The sequence below is a fragment of the Procambarus clarkii genome, chromosome 40 (assembly GCF_040958095.1).
Source record: "Procambarus clarkii isolate CNS0578487 chromosome 40, FALCON_Pclarkii_2.0, whole genome shotgun sequence".
Classification (NCBI taxonomy): Eukaryota; Metazoa; Arthropoda; class Malacostraca; order Decapoda; family Cambaridae; genus Procambarus; species Procambarus clarkii.
Genome location: NC_091189.1, coordinates 23,536,649 through 23,563,333, shown reverse-complemented (window position 1 = coordinate 23,563,333; position 26,685 = coordinate 23,536,649). Strand labels below are relative to the sequence as shown.

Here is a 26,685-nt window from a genome sequence, read left to right as displayed (position 1 = left end):
CAGCTGAAGGTGGGACTGCAGCCATCACAACGCCTCTGGAGGGAGAGATAGGGAAGCCACATCCGAACCAGGGATAGAACCAGATGGGACTTTCGCCAGTTCACCACCTGAACCCGGTGAGCTGGAAAAGAACCACACTCCTGGTGAGCAGACAAGCAGACCAGCTGGGAGCCCACACCAACCAGTCGTTGAGGTAGGCCAGATCCCAAACCGTTAGTAGATGCAGATGGGTCACCATGACCTGGGTAGGATGCGTGAATATGCGAGGTGCCAGATTTCAGCCAAAAGGAAGGCAACAAAAACGATAAGCCTGACGCCCCACCACGAAACTAACCAGTTCCTGAACCCCGGGTGAATAGGAACGTGCCAATACACATCCTTGAAATCCAGGGACAACATCCAGGCCCCTAGCTGGAAAACTAGACAGAAGCTGGATCTGAGACAGAATGGTCATTCGAAAGGAGGGGCAAGGAATCCAGGGGTTCACAGCACAAGTCCAGAATGAACCTCATACTAGTATCCGCACAGTCCCATTTTGGCACTAGAAACAGATGGGAAACCCACATGAGGGTCGAGGTCGTTTTGACCACGCCCAAGCGCACCCACTCTGAGATGACCCGACGGAGATCAGGAAACTGCCCAATGCCACCACGGACCAGAAGAGACAACCCAAACGCCCATGAATTGTGGGACCAGGTGCGAGCAAAAGGGTGAGCCACCCCCCCCCCCATCACCCCCACAACTGGGCGAACCGTGAAAGGGCATACTAGAAGCTGGCAGACAAGCAGAGCGATCATTGTGCCAGCTCCAAAGGCAATGTTGGCTCAGAAGCTGGCCCCAAAGGCCCACCATGACTGGAGGAACCCAGAACCCTGGCACAACTCATCTGAGAAGGGTCCCGGGAGAACCAACAAGTCGGACATGAGACGACAACTAGATAAAGCCGCCTGCAGAAACTGTGTGACCGCAGACTCCACAAACTGCAACAGACAAAAGGGCGAAGAAAACTTAACAGCCAAGGCCTATACAGATTCCAAAGAGAAAGCGAGCACAGCCTGTCGGCACACGAGGCGAGAAGCAAAGAACAGAGACACCGTCTCCTTGAGAATCACCATAAACAACTTCAACAGTGTGGCTAATGCCTGAACCGCTGAGGCCAGTGCACAAGACGAAGGCCCGGCACTCACCGCCTCCACATTCTCCTCAAGCCAGGCCGAAGACGGCTCGAGAAGGGAAAACGGCAGAAGTTTCTTGCCATTCGAGCATGCGGGTCCGACAAAACCCATGCCACGCCCCCAACAAAAAGAACGGGTAGACTGCAAGCCAGGAAGACTTCAGAATCACCAAACACACCCAATATGGGAAAAGAACAACCGAACTCAAGCGAGGACGGATCCATCACAAAGGCAGAATCCAGGTCTCGCAGAAGGTACACAGCAAGCACCTCCCGAACCTCTGACGGCGAGTTCTGAGAAGCAGAAAACCTCCGGAAAGAAGGAGCTGAGGAACCCAAGTAAATCTGGAACTGAACCCGGGGAGGAGCAAAAACCAAATCATACTCATACAGGGAAGGAGGATAAAAAAAAAACGGCAACAACAAGCCCTGCAAAGAGGGCACTAGCAACCAAGCAAAGGGGGCCCAAGCACCCCAGGTCAACTCCTTCACAGCCCTGGGATCCCTCAACTTGAGACCTGGGGCAGAGCAGAACTCCATACCCTCTACCCCTGAAGAAAAGGTAGAGTCCAGGGGAAAGCTGAAAAGAAGGGGGCCTGCTGGTAGGACCCAGAAGCCTCGGCAGGAGGAACCGGCCTCTATCTATCCTCTAGTGCCTCTATCCCCAACTTGAATGGGGCAGCCACCGAAGCTGCCCATGTCTCATTACCTACTAAACCCTGCCCCGACTCCGAAAACCCTCAGACGTTTGGGAGCCGGAAGCCAGAGTGGGGAAGCAGGATGAACAACAGGGGGAAGGACCAGGGAGCGCAGTCCTTTCCCTGTTGTCGAAGCAACTAACGCCCCCAAGTCAAGGTCCCTATAACCAAACTGAGCCAGCCTCAGGGGTATCTGGGTGGGCAACCAACCTAGCGCATTGGAGCAACCTAAAACGAGCATGCAACGCAAATGCCGCCTGTACCCTAACAGTGAATTCATCAAAATAGTACTGGAGAACACGACTTGCAAGACTCCAGGTAAAAGGTGTCGTTGACCCAAAAGGCAGCATGATGGAGGCAAAAGTTGTGACTGTCACCCTGAGACAATGGCACACAGCAACCTTCAAACCTGCAGGAGGCAGGCTGGAATGCGGAAGACGCATCCATAGGTCCACAGAGCCCTGACAGTGTTTTCCAGGGCCCATAGGCTGACTGCTATGGGAAGCTTGGGCAAGGTGCTGCTAACTGGCTAGAACCAAAGCTAACAAAGGGGGATGAGCACAACATTGAAAACCATGCAACATGTATAATCACTGGGGCCTAGCAGAGGGGCTCCAAAATATCATAAGTGGACCTATAGCCACTGCAGGTAGACCCCCAACAGGCACACAAAACAAAAAGTAAACGAAAAAAACCAGAAAAGTAGTAAGTCACAAGGGAAAAAAGGAACCAGCCGCTGCTGTAGGTAGGCAAGCTGTACAACACCTTGACGCCCCAACTAACAACACCGCTTCCTACCCAAGGCCAAACAATGACCACAAAAACTCCAGCTGGCTCCAAGGGTGGGGTAAAAGCCGACCAGCAAGAATCCCTACGAAAACGGTTCCCTAACACACCTGGGAAGATAACCCTGACACACAAGGGTGGTACTCACAGGACACTTAGGGAAGTCCACCCTAAGTGCATGCAGCCACGGTACTCTTCAGGTACACCTGGCCACCACACCACAAAACAGCAGAGGATGCCACAAAGGGAAACACTGCTTGAGAGACTGAGGCCAGAGAAAACGACTGCTCCGGATTCAGTAGCCAACAAACAGGGGTTGAATAGCTGGCGCGGTGGGTCCGGAGCTCCCTCCTCCTTGAGCTGCACAAAAGAGGCCGCGACAGCGTGGGGGTGACGTTTGCTTGTTTCCTTGGAAATTGATGGAGTTTTACCTCTCTGCTCGGCTTTCGGTTATATTTTTCTTAGCATGTGGGGTATGTTTTGTTATGCCTACCTTTCTGGGTGCCTAACCCCGGTCGATGGCAGATAAGGTTAACCCCCAACCATAGGGGGGTTTTCCAGGGCCATTGCTCCCTGCGCCTCTCCGAGGGGGCCATGTTCTGGCTAGTGGTCCCCAGTAGGTAGAACTCCATTGTCTATTGCCCTGGTCTAAAGATTGCATGTTAGCGTGATAGCTCCAGGGAGATGACGGGACTCCCCACAGAAAAGCAAAGGAAGTAGATCATATAGTTTCTAAATTAAATGAAAAAACCAGCGTTGAATGTAATGAAACGCCATTTTCTGGGTGAGTCCCGGAGGCTCCCCGGAGCTATCCTAGGCTGATATGCTAATGTCAGACTTTGGCATCAGTCATGTGTATGGAGTTCTTAGGCCTACCGGGGACCACGGCCAGAACCGGGCCCCCTCAGAGAGGCAAGGGGAGCAATGGCCTATAGAAGCCCCGTGTAGTTGGAAGCATTCTATGTCTGCCATCGACCGGAACAGGCACCCAGAAAGGTAAGCGCCCCAAAACAAACCCCTATTCTGGTTAAAATTGCTACCTAATACCGAACTAGTGGATAGAACTCCCCAACCGAAAACAAGCAAATTAGTGTGACGTCACACACTGCCGCGCCGCTGTCTGCGCAGCTCCCCCCTCCCCGGGAGGGGGAAGGGGGAGCCCCAGACCCCCCGCGCCGGCTACCCACACCTCAGTTCTTGAGGCTGGATGTCAAAAACGCGAAAAAACGCCGACCGGAGGGAGGGAGGGATGCCGGGGAGCCTCCGGGACTCACCCAGAAAATGGCGTTTCATTACATTCAACGCTGGTTTTCTGGGGGGAGCCCCGTCGGCTCCCTGGAGCTAACTACCCACAGACAGAAAAAGAGGGACTTACCCGGGAGGCGGTCGTCGCTCACCCCTCAACTCGAAGCCGAGACAACTGGCTGCAACCGCCGACCCAAAGCAACACAGGCCCGACGAGGGCCAGGGACATTCACAAGGTAACGAGCAGCCAGGACCCTGTTCAACCGCCAAAATCCCCGCGCCCGAATATCAGACCAAGACATATTCCCAAAGACGGCAGCAAGAGCCACGAACTTACGAACGTCATGGGCACGGGGATAGACCACAGGCTGGCTAGACCTAATAACCCTGCGGACGACCTGAGAGACCCGAACCCGCGAACAGGGAAGAAGGGAAACCGGATCAACCCACAGCGCGTCCCCGGACACAGAAGCTGTGGCGCGCAAATAACGGCGAAGCGCCGCAACCGGACACAAAACATGATGCACCCCCGGCCTGACCAACCAAGCATCAACCACCCATGGACCCCTCCGGAACGCAGCAGTCTCATTCTTCGCCAGAAAAGAAGGAGATGGCTGCAAACGAACAAAACTATCACCACGACCAAAAGAGCAGAAACCCCTGCGCCAGAGGAGAGCATGAAGCTCCCCTACCCGACCCCCAGAGGCCAAAGCCAACAAGAAAAGTGCCTTGGAAAAACAATCCTGGACCGAAGGGGCCACAACGAAACGAGGAGATGAAAGGAAAGCGAGCACTCTGTCCAAAGACCAGGACGGCTCAGGCGACGCATGAGCAGGCCGGAGGTGAAACAATGCACGAGACAGCTTGCGAAACGGCGCAGACGTAACATCGATACCGAAAGCAAGCTGAAGCGGCTCCGCCAGCGCCGCACGATACGAAGCGACAGTGTTAGGCATAAGATGACGGTCCTGAAACAACCACGAGAGGAAGGACAAGACCACCCGAACAGACATGGAGCTAACACGACGAAGACGCAAAAAGAAACGGAAGGACCGCCAGGAAACTACATACTGCCGCCGAGAAGAAGCCCTCAGGTGGGACACCAACAAGGAGGCCACCTGATCACCATAGAGATGATGATAGACTCGAGTCAAAAAAACCATACGTGAAGACTCAAGGAGAAGATCGAACCAGCTACGTGACGTACCGGCCCGAACTGCTGAAAGAGGCGGAGCCGCGGGAAAACCCTCGGGTTCGGACACCGAGCAACCAGCGCCTGAAACCAAGGCTGGGCCGGCCACCAAGGGGCCAGAAGGACAACTCTCCCCCGGTAAGTCTCTAAGCGAGTCAGGACCTGGAGCAACAGCCGAACCGGGGGAAAGAGGTACAGGAACCCCCACCTCGACCAGTCGAGCCGAAAGGCATCGACCCCGACGGCCTCGCAATCGGGGAAGGGCGCCGCATAAACGGGAAGACGCCGCGACCACGCCGACGCGAAGAGGTCCACCTCGGGGCGCCCGAACGTCTGGCAAAGCCAACGGAAGGACTCGTCGTCGACCGTCCACTCCGTGGAGAGGGGAACGAAGCGAGAAAGGCGTCGGCCAAGACGTTGGACACGCCCCGTACGTGAACCGCCAGGAGAGCCAAACCCCGAGAACTCAGCAGACGAGTCACCCGAAGCGACCAACCCCAAAGAGACAAGGACCGCATCGAACCCCCGCGGTTCAGGCAATGAACCACCGGAGAGCAGTCCGAATGGAGCCGAATCGTCGATCCGCGGGCCACCCGAATCCTCCCCAGAGCAAACCACACTGCCGCGAACTCCCGCACCGTACTGTGAGCTCGACGGAAGGACGGATCCCAACGCCCCTGGCTGGCCTGGTGAGCACTGGTCACAAAACCCCAGCCGAGAGACGACGCATCCGTGTACACATCGAGCGAGGGCTCGGGTAGGCGCCAAGGCACTGAACCCCGAAAAACCCGAAGAGGAAGCCGGTGACGCAGCAACCGACGCAAGTCCCCCGGGGGTCGAACTCTGCGATCGCGAGAGAGGCGGAAGGGGGAACCCCGAAGGAACCAGAACAGCCGTCGAAGCCAAACCCGACCCGGCGGGTAGACCACCATCGCGAAGTTCAGGCTCCCGCACAGCCCCTCGAGCAACCGCCGGGTGACCCGAGGGCCCTCCAGAAACAGACGAAGGTGGGACCGCAGCCGCAGGAGAGACTCCGGAGGGAGAGACAAGGAGGCGGTCCGAGAGTCCCACACGAGACCCAGCCAAGTCCGAACCTGAGAGGGAACCAGATGGGACTTCCTCCAGTTCACCAAGAACCCGAACCCGGCGAGCTGGGAAAGAACCAAATCCCTGGCTAGCAAGCAAGCTGACTGGCTGGGAGCCCAAACCAGCCAGTCGTCGAGGTAGGCCAACACCCGAACACCTAGGAGACACAAACGAGCCACCACAACCCGTGTAAGGCGTGTGAACACGCGAGGTGCCAGGTTCAACCCGAACGGGAGACAACGAAAGCGGTAACTCAGACGCCCCACTACAAAACCGAGCCAGTCCCTGAACCGCGGATGAATCGGGACATGCCAATAAGCGTCCCGGAGGTCCAGGGACACCATCCAAGCACCCGGCTCCAAGAGGAGCCGAACCTGAGACAGCGTAGTCATCCGAAAGGAGGGGCAATGAACCCAGGGGTTCAGACGGGACAAGTCCAGAATGAACCGCAGGTCCGCGCAGTCCCGTTTCGGAACCGGAAACAGACGGGAAACCCATCTGAGGGACGACGTCGTTTCGACGACGCCCAAGCGTACCCACTCCAAGACGACTCGACAGAGCGCAGGGGAAGAAGCCTGCCCCGCCAGCCCCGACCCCCCAAAGGGGGGAGGGGCCACCCAACGCCACCGCAGGCCGCGAGACACGACCCGAAAGGCCCACGAATCGTGGGACCAGGCGCGGGCGAACAGCGCAAGCCGCCCCCCCATCGCCCCGTCAAAGGGGCAAACCGCGAAAGGGCCGGCGACCCTTACGAGACCCAGAACCCCGCACAGCGCGAACACCGCGCCGACCAGACGAGGGAGGGTCCGCAGGAGGAGCCAACCCCAAACCTGACACCAGAGGCCTACCACGACAAGAGGAACCCCGAGCCCTGGCACGACCTTTCCGGGAAGACCCACCCCGGGACCCCCGGAAAACCAACAAGTCCGACATCGGACGACAAGCCGCCGACGCAGCCTGAATAAACTGCGCCACGGCCGACTCCCCAAACAGGAGAGGACAAAAAGGTGAAGAACGCCTAAGAGCCAGAGCCCAAGCAGATTCCACGGAGGAACCCAGCACCGCCTGCCGACACGCGAGACGGGAAGCATAGAACAGGGAAACCGCATCCCGCAAAATCGGCGTGAACAGCTTCAACAAGGCAGCCGACGAATGCGCAGCCGAGGACAAGGTGCCGGACCCCGGGACGGACCCAAGCGTCCCCACATCCTCCACGAGCCAATCCGAAGACAGCTCCAGGAGGGAAAAGAACCGCAAGGCCGAACACAAAATGCCCCGAGCTCGCAAGTCCTCCGCCACGAGCGCCGCCGAAAGGGAGGGAACCTGCACATGGAGCTGAATAACGCCCACATCGCGGGGAAGGGCAGGGGCAAACAAGCACTCATTCAGGTACTCAAGTTCACCCCCCAGAAAAACCTGAAGCACCGTGGAAGCTTCCCGCCACTCCAGCGTGCGGGAACGACAGAAGGAATGCCAGGAATCCAGACCAAACAAGGGGCAGTCTGCTAGCCAGGACGACTCCGGAACCTCGTAACGGAGCCAGAAAAGGAACGAAGTCCCAAACCTGAACGTGGACGGATCCATTTCCGAGGCATAATCCGGGTCACGCAGGAGGTAAGCTGCAAAGGCCGCTCGCACCACACCAGGTTGGATGCGATAAGCCGAAAACCTCCGGAAGGACGGAACCGACGTACCCGGGGGAACATGGAACCGTACCCGGGGAGGGGCCGACACCAAATCCAACTCGTACGCAGAGGGGGGGAAAGAAAACCCCACTCCTTGTAACAATAAGCCCCGCTCAGTGGGAAGAAAAACCCAGGCGGGGTCCAGCGGGGCCCAAGGCCCCCAAGTCAGCCCCTCCCCAGCCTCGAGGTCCGTCACCACAGGACCCGAGGCCGAGTCCTCTCCCCAAGCCCCGACCCCACAAGACAAGGACGGAGCAGCCGGAAAAGCTGGAGGAAGGGGGGCCCACTGGTCACACCCTGAAGCTTCGGCCGGGAGACAAGACTCGAATGCCTCTGCGCCCCCCCGGAAGGGGCAACCCCTGAAGCTGCCCGAGTCTCGAGATCAAGTAACCCCTGCTCCGACCCCGAAACCCTCAGACGCTTCGGGGCCGGAAGCAGGGGCGGGGGACCAGAACGAACAGAAGGGGAAGGACGAGGAGGTGCGGACTGAACCAGGATCGAAGCGACCCCCACCCCCAAGTCCGGGTCTCGAAAAGCAAAGCGGGGCAGCCCCGGGGCATCCGGGGAAGCAACCAACCGAGCGCGTTGCAACAGACGAAACCTAGACTGCAACGCACGTGCCGCCTGTACCCGAATAGAATCATCAGAGGATTGGGTAAATTGAGTCACAAGCAAGCAGCAACACTCACAGGACTCAGGGTCGAAAGTATCACCGACCCAACAGGCAGCGTGGCAGAGGCAAAAACAATGAGGGTCACCCTGAGACAAGGGGACCGAGCAACCCTCAAACTCGCACACAGCGAGTGGGGACTCCGGGGTCACATCCATCGGACCCACGCGCCCCCTAGGGGATTCCCAGGGTCCTGAGCGTTTACTTTAAGAGGACTTGCGCTCAGGTAGTCCCAGGCAGGGTGCTGCAAACCGGCGCCCAAAACTACCAAGCAAACTTCTAAAGCTGAACCCCAGGGACGTGTACACTCACGGGGACCTAGCAGGGGGCGCCACCGAGGAGAACAGTGGAAGGGCAAAAACAAACTGAATAAAATGACAGAACCCCCCACCAGGCAAAAACAAAAAGAAAAACAAAACCCCGCAAGAGGACAGCGAACCCCAAGGAACAGAGCCGGCCGCGATGTCGGGAAATACAAGCTGAGCAGCACCCTGCGCCCCTACCAGTGCAAACTGCCTCTTACCTGCCGGTAACAAGGGAGAACAGAACAAAAACCGAAAGGTAAAACGGACCAGCAGAGGCAGACCCCGAGGAGCCTGTGGAAGGCGGCCCCAAGCCCCAAGGGCAGTACTTACAGGGCACCTAGGGAAGGCAACCCTAGGCGCATGCAGCCCGAGTACTGAAGATAACTCCTGGCTCTCGCACCCACAAAACTAACACCACACTCAAAGCACAGTGCAGTAGCGACACCGGAGCCAGAGCACACGACCATCGCCTATAGCATCAGCCTCAAGAACTGAGGTGTGGGTAGCCGGCGCGGGGGGTCTGGGGCTCCCCCTTCCCCCTCCCGGGGAGGGGGGAGCTGCGCAGACAGCGGCGCGGCAGTGTGTGACGTCACACTAATTTGCTTGTTTTCGGTTGGGGAGTTCTATCCACTAGTTCGGTATTAGGTAGCAATTTTAACCAGAATAGGGGTTTGTTTTGGGGCGCTTACCTTTCTGGGTGCCTGTTCCGGTCGATGGCAGACATAGAATGCTTCCAACTACACGGGGGCTTCTATAGGCCATTGCTCCCCTTGCCTCTCTGAGGGGGCCCGGTTCTGGCCGTGGTCCCCGGTAGGCCTAAGAACTCCATACACATGACTGATGCCAAAGTCTGACATTAGCATATCAGCCTGGGATAGCTCCGGGGAGCCGACGGGGCTCCCCCCAGAAACAGTAGTAGAATGAGAAATGACAAAACCACTGACACCTTCTAAGCATGAGGATTTGGATGATGATGATGATGATGATGATGATGATGATGATGATGAGGTTTATCAATAATTTATGCAACAATGTAGCCTGGAGGTGGGTGTTGGTGATGCACTGTTACAATCTGTGGCCAAGAGTCACAGTTGTACAGCCGAGTTCATTATCACCATCGGGAATCCTGGATTTGAATCCCGGGTGGGACAGAAATGGTTGGACATTTCTTATTACCTAATGGCTCTGTTCACTTACCAACCTGGGAAGGGTCAGCAGCGCAACCTTGGAGGACCTTGATATAAGCTTATAATATGATGTATACATACACAGACTGCCTGTCCCCAACAAAATGAATTAAGAGGATGGCATCAACTATGGGCATTGAGAACTTCAAGGGCAATTCAAGGTGACTGTAGAAGTTTGACAGTATGGCATAGTACTATAACTGCATTTTACTACCTCTTTGTTATCAAGTGCACATTATTACCTGCGCAACAGAAGGTAAGTGAATAATTTTGTTTAAACAGTATATTATTTTAATAATTAATATTTATAGGCACACAAAATCGTTACAGTACTATACATGTATTTTTTGTGTCTAAATATACTGAAGCATCTATTAAATCATACTACTATATCACACAAAGAGCAACAGCTTCAAGCTCAACAAGCCACAATATAAGACAGAAAAAGGGGAGAAGCTTTTTTCACCCACAGTGTTATAAACACTGAATTTTAAAATCCTGCTGGAAAAAATCATCAGGGCAAAACCTTTGACAAGCCACCGGCTTCCTGTCCTCATCAAGGCCACTAGTGTTAGTGGCCCTCAAGTAAATTTAGGTAAAACCCATGGAACCGCCTACCCGCTGAAGCCATAAATAATTCCGATGCCAAGACATTGCTGCAGTTCAAAATCCTGCTGGATAAAATTGTCAGGACAAAATGGATAGGGGTAGATGTTTGACATGCCACAGGTTTCCCATTCCCGTTGAGGCCACTAGAGATATGGCAGCTGGTAAGTAAATTTGCTGCTACAAATCCATAAAACTTGGTGATAGCCCCCCAAAAAATCAAAATCCAGATTTCATGCAAATCCAGATTAACCACTACACTGCTCTGTATTAAAATATGATACCTGTACCCTGTGCTGCGCCAAAAATAAATTCTTTCCAAGAAATTATTTTCTCTTCTTATATATTGTTAAAATGCAGTTGATGATCACAGGATATTAAAAAAAAAAACAGCGTTGAATGTAATGAAACGCCATTTTCTGGGTGAGCCCTGGAGACTTCCTGGAGCTTATCGGGATAATGTATGTTATATTAGACCGGGACATTAGCTAAGGAGTTCAGACCTACCAGGGACCAGCGCCAGAACCTGGCCCCTTCAGAGAGATTTCAGGGAGCAATGGCCCTGGAAAACCCCCTTGTGGTTGGGGTTTTCCTTATCTGCCATCGACCGGGGTTAGGCAGCCAGAAAGGTAGGCATAACAAAACAAACCCCACATGGTAAAAAACTAAAACAAAAAAAATGAACAGAAAGGTAGAAACTCCCTACAATCCCAAGGAAACAAGCAAACAAATAAGCATCACACTTTACTACCGCGCCAATCATCCGCGCAGCCCTCCCTGCCACGAGAGTGGGAGGAAGAAGCCCCGGACGTACCACGCCGGCTGCCAAGCATCAGTTTGGAAGCTAAGCTTCAACCAATGCGAAAAAAACGCCGACCAGTGGGAGGAGGATTGCCAGGGAGCCTCCGGGGCTCACCCACTCAATGGCGTTTCATTACATTCAAAGCTGGTTTTCTGTGGGGAGCCCCTACGGCTCCCTGGAGCTTCAAACCCAAAGAGAAGGAAAAGAGAGGGCTAACCCGGAAGGCGGCCGCCACAAACTCCGCAACGCGAAGCCGAGAAAACAGGTTGCAACCTGCGACCCAAGGCAACAAGAACGCACAGGATCAGACGCGCATAAAGAATGGGCGGCCAAGAACCTGTGTGACCCTCAAATCCCTGTGCCCGAAATGAGCCCTAGACATCACCAACACAGCAGCAAAAGCTGCAAACATCCGAACAGCATGGGCGCAAGGACAGACCACAGGCTAGAAAACTTAAAAACTCTGCGGACGACCTGGGAGACCCGTGCCCTGGAACAGGGAACGAGGGGAACCGGATCAACCCAAAGTGCATCCCCAGACACAGTACACAGGTAACGGCAAAAAAGCTCAACCGGACAACACAGGACGCAACCCCACGGGCAAACCAATCAAGCATCAATAACCCAAAAACCCCTCCGGAAAGCAGCCGTCTCAACCGTCGCCAGGACGGAGAAAGGCTGCAAACGTACAAACCTACCACCAGTACCAAAGAACAGAAAACCTGAACCGAAGGGGCTACCACAAACTGAGGAGAAGATAAGAAGGCACCCTGATCAAGGACCAGGATGGGTCAGGCAACGCATGAGCAGGCCGGAGGTGAAACAGAACACGAGAAAGCGTACGAAAAGGGGCAGATGTGACGTCCACCCCGAACGCAACCCGGAGCGGCTCCGCCAGCGCCGCACAAAACGAGGCGACAGTAAGAAACATCAAATAACTGTAGTCCTGAAAACCCAAGAAAGGACAAGACAACCCGATGCAAAAGAGAAGACAACCTACGAAGAGCAAGAAAAAGTGCATAGAAACACCAAGAACGTCATACTGTCGCCGAGACGAAGCTCGCAGGTGGGACAGTCCTGCCGAAAGGCATCCACCGTGAACGCCTCGCAGGCGGGTAAGGGCGCCACATAGAATGGGCGATGCCTAGACCACGCCGACTCGAAGACGTCCATGGCCAGGAGTCCATACGTCCAGCAGAATCAACGAAACGAGTCGTCGACGACTGGCCAATCCGCAAACAGAGGAATGAACCGAGACAGCTGTCCGCCAGGACGCAGAACACACCCCGGACATGAACCTCACGGTTAGCCAAACCCAGAGAATCCAGCAAACGAGCCACTCTAAGGAACAAACCCCAAAGGTCAACACCTAAGAGAATCCCTGTGGTTCCGGCAAAGAACTGCCAGAGAACAGTCCAAATGGAGCTGAATGGTAGAGCACCGAGTGACCCAAAACCTCTGAAGCGCAAACCAGACAGCCACGAACTCCCAAACTGTGTTGTGAGCCCGACGGACGGACAGACCCCACCATCCCCGGCCGACCTGGTGAGCACTGGTCACAAAGCCCCAGCTGAGAGATGACCCATCCGTGAACACATCGAGCGAAGGCTCGGGGAGGCGCCAAGGCACGGAACCCCGAAAAAAACAAAAAGGAAGCTGGTGACGCAACACCAACACAAGATTTCCGGAGGAACGAACCCAACGATTGCAAGAGAGGCGGAAGGGGAGTCTCCAAAGGAACCAAACAGATGCCGAAGCCAAACCCTGACCCTGCGGGCAGACCAGCACGTCGAAGTTCAGACTTCTGCACAACTGCTCGAGCAACCGCTGAGCAAACCCGGGACCCCTTCATGAACAGCCGAAGGCGGGACCACAGCCGCAGCAACACTTCTGGAGGGAAAGACAAGGAGCGGCCCAAGAGCCCTAAACAAGGCCCAGCCAGGTCCGAACCCGGGACGGAAACAGATGGAATGGCCTCCAGATCACCAGGAAACCAAACCCGGCGATCTGGAAAGAACCACACCCCTGGCGAGCAGACAAGTGGACTGACTGGGAGTCCACACCAGCCAGTCGTCGAGGTAGGCCAGACACCGAATCCCAAGCAGAATCAGACAGGGGCAACAAGATCCGGAAGAGATGCATAAATACACCAAGTGCCAATTACAAAATAGGGAAGGCAACAAAAGCGGGAAGCCTGAAGCTCCAGCACCAACTGTGCCAGTCCCGAAAACTAGAGAGGAACGTGCCAAAAATTGACCTGGAGGTCTAGGGCCACCATCCAGGCACCCAGCCCCAACAGAAGCCGGACAGTAGACAACAGTCCTCCGATGAGGGCATAGTATCCAGGGCGCAGACTGAAGAAGTCCAGAAGAACCACAGATTCGACAGGCCCAAGTCTGCTTAGAGCAAACTGGAACCCTAGAAGGATGGGGCGGATCGACCACGTCCAATGCACCCACTAAGATGACATGACGAAGAGCAGGAGTAGAAGCCCACCCCGCCAGTCCTGAACCCCCCAAAGGGGAAGAAGCCGTCCACCGCCGCCACCAGAGGCCGGAAGACAACCAAAAGCGCCCAATAACTGCGGGACCTTGCGAGAGTCAACAGAGCAAGCTGCTCCCCCAGCGCCCCGTCAACAGAGAAGGGAACAGAGCCCCTTCCGAAAGAAAAAGTATACATACACATATACACATATATACATATTATGTATATACACATACACACAAGGTATGTTACACATACGTGCGCATGCACATACACATGTGCACACACACACACAGTGTACACATGTACATGAGTACACACACTCATACACGTGAAAAAAAAATTACAAGCCGCCGACCAGTGGGCTCCAAGCACCACGCCGGCCAGGCGAAGAAGACACAAAACTGCATCAAAAGGCCCACCTCGACAACAAAACCTCAAAGTCCCAGCACAACCACAACACGTGCCAAGACCCAAAAAGATCAGTCTGCAAGCCAGGAAGACCCCAGAACTCCAGAAGGCAGAACTGGGTCACACATGAGGAAACAAAGCCCCTGAACCCACAAAGGGAGCCCAAGAGGAAGAAACCTCCGGAACGAAACCAAAGAACCCAAAGGAACCCAGAATCGAACCAGGGGGAGCCCAAACCACCACATTTGCCGGCGGAGATACACCACAGAAGGCAAAGCACAGAACCCCCAGGGAAACGGTCAAAACAGACCGAAAACTGAAGGACAAGGTGTGGGAGCAAGCATAACAGCCAGGGACACTGAGCCCAAACCCAAGGGCCCAGACCCAAAACAGACAAAATGGAAAACCCGGAATAAAATCAACACTCAAACATTCCCAGAGGAACAGGAAACGGGCAGAAAACACCAGAAAAGTAAAGAAACGACAACAGGAGAATAAACCCCCCAGAAAAAGGTGAAAAAACTCACCCAAGACGCTCGCTCGCACACCCCGGCACATGTAAACAAACCGCAATGCCGCCCTGGTGGCCACGCCGGGAAACCAGCAGAAGAAAATGGCCACCAGAACAAAGGGCTGTGACCGACACAAAAGATACGAAAACACGCCAGCAAAAGTGGAAAGCAAGCAGACTGGATGGGCGAAAAACTCCGCCCAAAAGCAGAAAACCCAGGCAGGGGCAAACCGCCCCAGAACTGCTAGCGGGCATTCCCCACAGCCCCGGGAACCCGCAAACAGAGGCCCCGGGGCAGAGCAGTCCTCCAAGCCCTCTGCCCTTAAAGAAAAGGAAGAGTCCATGGGAAAGGCAGCAAGAAAGGGCCGCTGGTAAGACCCAGAAGCCTTGGCAGGAGGAACAGGCTCGAAAACTTCCGTCCCCAACCCGAACGGGGCAGCACCCGAAAATCGCCTGAGTCTCGGCCCCAACTAAACCCTGCCCCGACCCCAAAACCTGCAGACGGTCCAGAGCCGGGAACAGGGAGGGAAAGGGGCGAACAGCACCTAACTAAAATGGGGCAGCCTCGGGGCATCTGAGTGGGAAACCACCTAGCGTGTTGCAGCAACTTAACCTAGCTTGCAACACAGATGCCGCCTGTACTCTGAACAGTAATAACATCAGGAGAGTACTGGAGAACATGCAGAGAATCTCTCTCGCAAGACTCCGGGTCAAGGTGACAGTGACCCAACAGGCAGCATGACGGAGGTAAAAGTGGCGACTGTCACCCGGAGACAAGGGCACAGCAACCAACGATCCTGTACAAGACAGGTTGGAACCTGGAAGACACATTCAATGGTTCACCGAGCCCAAACAGGGGCTTCCAGGGCCCGTAGGCTGACTGCTACGGGAAGCCCGGGCAAGGTGTTGCTAACTGGTTAAGAAACCCAAAATAAAAAGAGGGTAGAGGACAACACTGAAAACCCCTGCGATGTATACAATCACAAGGGCCTAGCAGAGAGCCACCAAACACTACCAGTGGAACTATAGCCCCAGCACTGATGAGGTACTCCTGGCCACCGCACAACACAACACACGGCAGTGAATGCCTCACAAGGCAAACACCGCCTAGGAAACCGAGGCCAAAGAAGCGTCTATCCTGGTTGACATTAGCTTACGAACTGATGCTAGGCAGCCAGCGCAGTAGGTCCGGGGCTCTCCCCCCCCCCTTTCTCAGGGCAGGGAGGGCTGCGCAGACAATCGGCATGTCAGTAAAGTGTGATGTTTGCTTGTTTCCTTGGGATTGTAGGGAGTTTCTACCTCTCTGTTCGTTTTTTTGTTTTAGTTTTTTACCATGTGGGGTTTGTTTTGTTATGCCTACCTTTTTGGGTGCCTAACCCCGGTCAATGGCAGAAAAGAAAAACCCCAACCACAAGGGGGTTTTCCAGGGCCATTACTCCCTGAAATCTCTCTGAAGGGGCCAGGTTCTGGTGCTGGTCCCTGGTAGGTCTGAACTCCTTAGCTAATGTCCCGGTCTAATATAACATACATTAGCCCAATAAGCTCCAGGGAGCCATAGGGGCTCCCCACAGAAAAAATTGTATGCGACATATTTTAGCTCTGATGGAGCTGTTGAGCAAATTATGGGCCACTGCTCCATTACCATTGAATAATTTACCACAAGTTTATTTTGTAAAGGAACGTGAAAAGTCGTTTGAAGATTCTTCGATGGACGAAACAATAACTGTGTGCTGTGACTAGTGCTGTGAACATCTTGAACAGCATTGATTCACTGATATCTGAACATTGTATACAGTCTTTATCACAGTCAGGCTCTTCTGTAATACTATCTGGCTAAATAATACCAGTTACATATATATATTTGACATTATTAGGCAATGCTGTTATCACAAGCTGAACAGCAGTGCTGTTAGCTGATGCTAACCTTGATGCTGATGCTAAGCGTGTGCCAGCCTTGATTGCTCACTCAGTACTGAGGCTCTCACACCCGGCAATGTTACCCATGATTATTTTTTTTTAATAGCATCTGTTTATGAGAGCCCTGAGGAAGTTGATGTGAACCCCATGTAGCTGTGGAAGTTTTGAATGCTACGCTATACCTACGAGTGCCCTGAGGTGCCATGCGCGCCACCAATCTAGCACCTCAAGGTGCTTTGCGCAGTGCAGTGGTTAACCCCAGAATGATACAATCCTAATTTTGGAGGTGCTCTACCACTGTATTTAAAAGAAGAAAGCATAAATTAGGAATGAAGAAATGCAACAAATACAACAGAACAAAGTTGAGGAGTATGTAAGAAGAATGAAAGTTTGTGATAGGATGTCTCAAGAATTAACTTCCACAAGAATCATACTGTTGCAGAAAAAAAAACACACACACACACTGTCCTCTTTACCTGGTGAAATGCAGTACTGTTGTTCTGAACTACTGAAGAAGTTACTACAGACACATTCTGAGGTATATTTGGGAACACTGGTTGGTGTGAATTTGGCGATACATACTGGAGCCCTTCCCCTATAATTGAATCCTCAATTTTCTTTTTCTGATCTTCCAAATCTGCTTTTTCATTCTGAATTTCTGTCTGTAGGTCTCTGGCTTGAGGATCTTCATAGGTGTTTGCAGTCTGTTGAATATTGTTAATGGTTTCATGTAACTCATTTTGGCTGTCAGACTCCATAGTGGTTCATGTGAGATCATCATTTGACATCAAACTGCAAAACAATGAAAATATGGTACAGTAGACATAACTTATGATATAAATAAAAAAAAAACAGCGTTGAATGTAATGAAACGCCATTTTCTGGGCGAGTCCCAGAGACTTCCTGGAGCTTACCAGGCTGATATGCTAATGTCAGACTTTGGCATCAGTCATGTGTACGGACTTCATATGGGCCTACTGGGGACCACGAGCCAGAGACGAAGCATCCGGAACACATCGAGCGAGTGCTCGGGTAGGCGCCATGGCACTGAACCCCGAATAACCCGAAGAAGAAGCCGGTGACGCAGCAACCGACGCAAAGGCCCTGGGGTCCGAACCCAGTGATCGCGAGAGAGGTGGAAAGGATGTTACCGAAGGAACCAGAACAGCCGACGAAGCCAAACCCGACCCGGCGGGTAGACCAGTATCACAAAGTTCACCCTCCCGCACAGACCCTCGAGCAACCGCCAGGAGATCCGGGAGCCCCCCAGAAACAGGCACAAGCGGGACCGCAGCTGCAGAAGAGACTCTGGAGGATGAGACAAGGAAGCGGTCCAAGAGTCCTACACAAGGCCCAGCCAGGTCCGAACCTGGGAGGGAACCAGATGGGACTTCCTCCAGTTCACCAAGAACCCAAACCCAGCGAGCTGAGAAAGAACCAGATCCCTGACTAGCAGACAAGCGGACAGACTGGGAGCCCAAACCAGCCAGTCGTCAAGGTAGGCCAACACCCGAACACCTAACAGACGCAGACGTGTCGCCACAACCTGCGTCATGCGCGTGAAAACGCGAGGTGCCAGGTTCAAACCGAACCGAACACAACGAAAGCGGTTAGCACAAAACCCCACAACAAAACCGAGCCAGTCCCTGAACCCCGGATGAATCGGGACATGCCAATAAGCGTCCTAGAGGTCCAGGGACACCATCCAAGCGCCCGGCTCCAGCAGAAGTCGAACTTGGAACAGTGTGGTCATCCGAAAGGAGGGTCAATAAACCCAGGGGTTCAGACGAGACAAGTCCAGAATGAACCGCAGGTCCGCACAGTCCCGTTTCAGAACTTGAAACAGACGGGAAACCCATCTGAGGGACGTCGTCGTTTCGACCACGCCCAAGCGAACCCAGTCCAAGATGACTTGACAGAGCACAAGGAAAGAAGCCTGCCCTGCCAGCCCTGAACCCCCCGTAGGGGAAGGGGCCACCCAATGCCACCTGAGGCCGTGTGAAATGACCTGAAACGCACACAAATCGTGGGACCAGGCGTGAACGAACAGAGCAAGCCTCCCCCCCATTGCCCCGTCAATGGGGCGAACCGCGAAAAGGCCGGCGCCCCTTACGAGACCCAAAATCTTGCACAGAGCGAACACCGTGCCGACCAGACGAAGGCGGGTCCGAAGGAGGCGCCGAACCCGAACCTGACACCAGTGGCCTACCACAACGAGAGGAACCCGGAGCCTTGGCACGACCTACGGGACCCCCAGAGAACTAGCAAGTCCGACATAGGACGGCAGGAAGCCGAAGCAGCCTGAATAATGTGAGCAACGGCTGAAGCCTCAAACAAGAGAGGGCAAAAAGGGGACGAAAGCCTAAGAGCCAAGGCCCAAGCGGATTCCACAGAGGAGGCAAGCACCGTCTGCCAACACGCGAGCCGGGAGGTATAAAACAGAGCCACCACATCCCGCAAGATCGGCGTGAAAAGCTTCAGCAAGGCAGCCGACGAGCGAGCCGCCAAGGCCAAGGCGCCAGACCCAGGAACATCCCCAAGCACCTCCACATCCTCCGTGAGCCAGTCAGAAAACAGCTCCAGGAGGGAAAAGAAGCACAAGGCCGCAACCAAAAGGCCCCGAGCACGCAAGTCCTCCGCCACCTGCGCCGCCGAAAGGAGAGGAACCTGCACATGGAGCTGAACGACACCAACATCCCGGTGAAGGGCAGGAGCAAACAAACACTCATTGAGGTGCTCAAAATCGCCCCCCAGGAAAACCTGAAGCACTGCCAAAGCCTCCCGCCACTCAAGCGTGTGGGAACGGCAGAAGGAGTGCCAAGCCTCCGAGCCAAAGACAGGACAGTCCGTCAGCCAGGACGACTCCGGGACCTTGTAACGGTGCCAGAAAGGGAACAAAGTCCCAAACTTGAAAGTCGAGGGATCCATTGCCGAGGCATAATCCGGGTCATGCAGGAGGTTCGCCACATGGGCTGCCCGCACCGCAGCAGGTTGGATGCGATAAGCCAAAAACCTTCAGAAAGACGGAACCGAAGCACTCGGGGGAACACGGAACCGAACCAGGGGAAGGGCAGACACTAAATTCAACTTGTACGCAGAGAGGGGGAAAGAAAACCCCACTCTTTGCAACAGTAAGTCCCGCTCAGAGGGTACAAAAACCCAGGCGGGGTCCAGCAGGGCCCAAGGACCCCAAGTCAGCCCCTTCCCAGCCCCAGAGTCCTCTCCAGCAGGACCCGGGACCGAGTACTCCCCCCAAGACACCGACCCCACTACACAAGGCCGGCACAGCCGTAGAAGGCGGATAGAAGGAGGCCCACTGGTCAGAACCAGAGGCTTCAGCCGGGGGAGGAGACTCGAATGCCTCAGTCACCACACCGGAAGGGGCATCCCCCGAGGCTGCCCTAGTGCCAAGACCAACTAACCCCTGCCCCGACTCCGAAACCCTCAGACATTTCGGGGCCGGAAGCAAGGGAGGGGGACCAGAACGCAAAACGGGAGGGGAAGGACCAGGAGGTGCGGACTGAACCAGGGTCGAAGCGACCCCCACCCCCAAGTCCGGGACCCTATAAGCAAAACGGGGCAGCCACGGGGCATCCGGGTGAACAACCAACCTAGCACGTTGCAACAAATGAAACCTAGAATGCAACACTTGTGCAGCCTGTACCCGAAGATCATCATCCATAGACTGGGTAAATTGAGTCACCAGCAAGCAACAGTGCTCACAGGACTTGGGGTCGAAAGTGTCACGACCCAACAGGCTGCATGACGGAGGCAAAAACAGTGAGGATCGCCCTGAGACAAAGGGACCGAACAACCCTCAAACTCGCACAAAGCGAGGGGGGACCCTGGGGTCACATCCATCAGACCCACATGTCCCCTAGGAGATTCCCAGGGTCCTGAGTGTTTACTTGAAAAGGACTCGTGCTCAGGTAAACTCAGGCAGGGTACTGCTAACTGGCACCCAAAACTACCAAACAAACTGTCTAAAGCTGAACCCCAGGGACGTGTACACTCACAGGGACCCAGCAGGGGGCACCACCAAGTATCAGGGTGAGGCCAAACACCAGTGGCAATGAGGGCAGAACCTCCCACCAAGGCAAAACCAAAAACAAAACCTTGCAAGAGGACAACGTACCCCAAGGAACAGAGCCGGCCGCTGTGATAGGTGACAAGTAGCTGCACAGCACCCTGCGCCCCTACCAGTGCAAAAACTGCCTCTTACCCGAAGGTAAACTAGGGGAGACAAACCCCCCCCCCCCCCAAGTACCCAAAGAGCAGCTGAGAAACCGAGCAGTAAAACGGACACACAGAGGCAGACCCCGAGGATCTTGTGGAAGGTGGCCCCAAGATCCAAGGGCAGTACTTACTGGGCACCAAGGGAAGGGAACCCTAGGCGCATGCAGCCCAAGTACTGAGGAATAACTCCTGGTTCTCGCACCCCTGGAGAACAGCAGCCACACGCAAGGCACAGCGCCGCAAAAAGACCGGAGCTAGAGCACACAACCGAGTCGATAGCATCAGCCTCAAGAACTGGGGTGTGGATCGCCGGCGCAGTAGGTCTGGAGCTCCCCCTTCCACCTCCCGAGGGGGGGGGGGGAGCTAGTTTGCTCGTTTTTGTTTGGGGAGTTCTATCCACTCGTTCGGCTTTTGGTTGCAATTTTCACTAGAATAGGGGTTTGTTTTGGGACACCTACCTTTCTGGGTGCCTAACCCGGTCGATGGCAGACATAGAATGCTTCCAATCACACGGGGGGTTCTATAGGCCATTGCTCCCCTTGCCTCTCTGAGGGGGCCAGGTTCTGGCTCATGGTCCCCGGTAGGCCCATAAGAAGTCCGTACACATGACTGATGCCAAAGTCTGACATTAGTATATCAGCTTGGTAAGCTCCGGGGAGCCGCAGGGGCTCCCCCCAGAAAAAAAACAGCGTTGAATAAATGAAATGTCATTTTCTGGGTGAGCCCCGGAGGCTGCCTGGAGCTATCAGGCTAAAATGTGATATATTAGTCTAGGGCATTATTCAATGGAGTTCAGCCTACCGGGGACCATGAGCCAGAATCTGGCCCCCCTCATAGAGAAGCAAGGGAGCAATGGCCTTTGGAAAGCCCCATGGTTGGGGTTATTCCTTGTCTGCCATCAACTGGGGTTAGGCACCTAGAAAGGTAGGTATAACAAAAGAAACCCCACTTGGTAAGAAAACTGCAACCGAAAACCAAACAGGGAGCCAGAACTCCTCCAACTCTCAAAAAAACAAACAAAACAAACGTCACACCACCTCCATCGTGCTGCTTGTCTGCGCAGCCCTCATATCCCCAGGAGGGGGAGGGGGAACCCAGGACCCACTGCGCCGGTTACTCAACCCCAATTCAGAGGCTAAGCATCAAAAGGAAAAGGAAACCGCTGACCGGAGGGAAGGAGGGTGCCAGGAAGCCACTGGGGCTCACCCAGAAAATGGCATTTCATTACATTCAATGTTGGTTTTCTGAGGAGAACCCCTTCAGCTCCCTGGACCTATATAACCCAAGATAAGTAAAAGAGGGACTTACCTGGGAGGTGGCCGCCACTCACGACTCAACTCAAAGTCGAGACAACTGGCTGCAACCTGCAACCCACAGCCACACACGAACTGCGCAGGACCAGGAATGTTTACCAAATAATGGGCGACCAGGACCCTGTTTGACCTCCAAAATCCCCGTGCCCGAATGTCAACCCAAGACATGTTGCCAAAGTCTGCAGCCAAAGCAGTAAATTTATGAACGTCACGGGCACGAGGATTAACTGCAGGCTGGCTAAATTTAATAACCCTGAGGACAACCTGGGAGATCCGAGACCTGGAACAGTTAACGAGGGAAACTGGATCAACCCAAAGCACGTCCCTAAACCAGTTCTGCTGAAAAGCGTCCACCACGAAGGCTCCACAGTCGGAGAAGGGTACCACATATAGCGGAAGACGCCTCGACAACGCCGACGCAACGAGGCCCACCTCCTGGAGCTCATACGTCCGGCAGAGCCAACTGAACTAGTCGGCGTCGACCGTCCATTCCATGGATAGGGGAATGAATCGAGACACGCCATTCGCCAGAACGTTGGACACTCCCCAGATATGAATTGTATGGACAGCCAAACGCCGAGAAACCAGTAGACGAGCCACTTGAAGCGACCAGCTCCAAAGAGCCAAGGACCGAAGAGAACTCCCACGGTTCAGGCAATGAACCACAGGTGAGCAGTCCGAATGGAGCCAGATCGTGGAGCCCCAAGAGAGAGAGAGAGAGTGAGCCCAGCCTGCCGACACACGAGGCGAAGAAGCAAAGAATAAACACACCACTTCCCTAAGAATCAGCGCAAACAGCTCCAACAGTGTGGCCGACGCCCAAACCGCCGAGGCCAGTGCACCAGACAAAGGCCCGGCACTCGACACCTCTACATCCTCCCCTAGGCAGTCCAAAGACAGCTCGAGATGGGAAAAGAAACGCAAGACCGAAGCCAAATACCCATGGGCATGTGAATTCTCAGCTACCAAAGATGCCCAAAGGGTAGGAATCTGCACGTACAGCTGCACAAGGACAACATCCTGGGGAAGCACAGGGGCGAACAAGCACGCATTAAGGCGCTCAAACTCGCCCCCCAGGGAAACCTGCAGAATAGTAGCAGTCTCTCACCATTCGAGCATGTGGGTCCAACAAAACCCATGCCACGCCCCCAATGAAAAGAATGGGCAGTTTGCCAGCTGGGAAGACTCCAGAATCTCCAAACGTACCCAATACAGGGACGAATCCATTACATAGGCAGAATCCAGGTCTCGCAGAAGGTACGCAGGAAGAGTCTCCCGAACCTCCTTAGGTGAGATTTGTGAGGCAGAAAACCTCAGGAATGAAAGAGCCGAGGAACCCAAGGGAACCTGGAACCAAACCCTGGGAGGAACCGACCCCAAATCATATGCATACAGTACACAGAAGGGGGGGGGGGTAAGAAAACCTATCCCCCTGCAACAACAAACTCCACGAAGAGGGCACTAACACCCTGAGCAGGACCAAAGGGGTCCCAAGCCACTCAGGTCAACTCCTCCCCAGCCCCAGGATCCTCCAAACCAGGACCCAGAGCAGAGCCCTCCTCCACACCATCTACCCCTGAAGAAAAGGCAGAGTTCAGGGGAAAGGCAAAGTCCAGGGGAAAGGCAGAAAAGAAGGGGGTCTGCTGGTGGGACCCAGAAGCCTCAGCAGGAGGAGCAGGCTCAAATGCCTTCGTCCCCAACCCGAAAGGGGCAGCCCCCGAAAGGGGCAGCCCCCGAAGCCGCCCAAGTCTCATCGCCAACTAAACCCTGCCCCAACTCTAAAACCCTCAGACATTTGGGAGCTGGAAGCAGGGTAGGAAAGCAGAGGGGGTAGTGGGAGAGGGAGTGGAAGGGAGCAGGAGTGAGAGCAATTGTAACGCGCAGAGAGTACACCCATGACTCGCCATGGGAACATCCTGGTAAGGTCAGCCTATGACCTCAGATTCAGCAAATATGTTAACATATCACCTCACCCAAATGCAGGTATAAAATCAAAGCTGTTTAAACTCTGTTTAGTGTTTGCAGGTTATAGTTCTGTGTGTGTAAACTAAAGTCTTTGAAAATGTAATAAGTTATTACGAAACGCGTTCAAGTGTTGCGTCAGACTAGAAATAAAAATGAATTTTGGAGAATTGATTTTTCAGTTACCATCAACAGTGAAAAGAAATATAAGAAATATTGAGAAAATTCGTGTTAGAATTATTAATCTTACTTTTTCGGCCTTATTTAATAATATATGTCTACAGGAAAGACTGCTACCAAAATATACTAATATATACAGTATATATATATATATACAGTATATATATATATATATATATATATATATATATATATATATATATATATATATATATATCTGAAAACTCACACCCCAGACGTGACTCGAACCCATACTCCCAGAAGCAACGCATCTGGTATGTACAAGACGCCTTAATCCACTTGACCATCACGACCGGACATAATGAGGTGATAGCCGAGGCTATTTGAACCACCCCACCGCCGGCACTCGGATAGTTATCTTGGGCATAGCATTTTACCAAATCACCTCATTCTTTGGGGCAACACGTGAGGAACACAAATGCGAACAAATGTGAGTTTTCAGTTGCATATGTCCTGGGGACCATTCAGGCTTGTTCGCATATATATATATATATATATATATATATATATATATATATATATATATATATATATATATATATATATATATATATTATATATATATATATATATATATATATATATATATATATATATATATATATATATATATATATATATATATATATATATATATATATATATATATATATATATATATATATATATATATATATATATGTCGTACCTAGTAGCCAGAACTCACTTCTCAGCCTACTATTCAAGGCCCGATTTGCCTAATAAGCCAAGTTTTCCTGAATTAATATATTTACTATAATTTTTTTCTTATGAAATGATAAACCAACCCTTTTCTCTATGTATGAGGTCAATTTTTTTTTATTGGAGTTAAAATTAACGTAGATATATGACCGAACCTAACCAACCCTACCTAACCTAACCTAACCTATATTTATAGGTAAGGTTAGGTTAGGTAGCCAAAAAAAGCTAGGTTAGGTTAGGTTAGGTAGGTTAGGTAGACGAAAAAACATTAATTCATGAAAACTTGGCTTATTAGGCAAATCAGGCCTTGAATAGTAGGCTGAGAAGTGCGTTCTGGCTATTAGGTACGACATATATATATATATATATATATATATATATATATATATATATATATATATATATATATATATATATATATATATATATATATACACACACACATATATATAATACAATATAATATAATATGTCGTACCTAGTAGCTAGAACGCACTTCTTGGCCTACTATGCAAGACCCGATTTGCCTAATATGCCGAATGATTTTCTTTTTTTTCAATACATTGTTTCCAATTAGTTTATTTGAATTATTATTTTTATATTATATTAGGAACATAAATTATTGACTTAGTTGTGTTAGTTTAAGTTAGGTTTAGATAAGCTAGGTTAGTTAAGGTTGGTTAGGTTCGGTCATATATCTACGTTAGTTTTAACTCAAATTTAAACAAATTAACCAGTTAGTTTTAACTCAAATAATAAACAAATTTACAGCAGTAGTAAAATCGTATAAATTGGTATTTATACTGATTTCCAATTGTCAAAACTGTATACATGTATATTGTTAGGTTAGGATACATTAGTTTACATTAGGATGTGTTTGGCTTAGATGCTTTGGTTAGGTTGGATAAGGTTAGGAAGGTTTTACAATGCTGGCGAACCATTTTGTCTATGATGCAGCTTGTTACTGTCTGGTGAGATTTTGAAGGAAATTAACAATTTTGATGCAAATACTGTAGTCATACTGATAGTTTGCATACTGATGCAAATACAGGTAGTAACTAAGTGATTGTAACCTATCCACTGCTGCCCACTGGATGGGGGGCGGTGTGCAGGACAAACATATCAATTGTGACTACTAGCTCTCCACATATGTCAGTTGCTTAATTTAGAAACTGTACTTGTGGTCGATCTCGAACCCATTGTTGATGTGACGATTTATATTGAATTTTGTAACTAGCTCATCAAGATTGTAACTTGCTTAGCTAAATGAATTGTGGGGTTCAGTCCCTGAACCCATTATGTGCCTCTGTAACCCTTTCCACTACCGCCCACAAGATGGGTATGGGGTGCATAATAAATGAACTAAACTAACTATAAAATACTGTAGTCAAAATAGAGTTATAATGGCAAATGGCAGCACAAGTGAGATGCACGCCATGGCACTGTGTCCAGACAAGATATCCACATTAACTTTCAATTTTAGATTCAGCTACT

The 26,685-nt window shown here is 52.3% G+C and overlaps 1 protein-coding gene across 6 annotated transcripts in view; it reads right to left on the bottom strand.

Moving 5' to 3' along the window:
• LOC123757979 (inversin) overlaps nucleotides 1-26,685 on the bottom strand; it is a 195,027-nt gene that overhangs the window by 137,462 nt on the left and 30,880 nt on the right. For 5 of the 6 annotated variants that reach the window (XM_069338860.1, XM_045742048.2, XM_069338859.1 and 2 more), the window contains exon 2: nucleotides 17,236-17,551. In XM_069338860.1, coding sequence (XP_069194961.1) covers nucleotides 17,236-17,517 — 282 coding nt within the window. In that variant the 5' untranslated portion in view covers nucleotides 17,518-17,551. Of the gene's footprint in view, nucleotides 1-17,235; nucleotides 17,552-26,685 lie in introns of those variants that run through there. The other variant, XM_069338862.1, reaches the window with a different exon arrangement.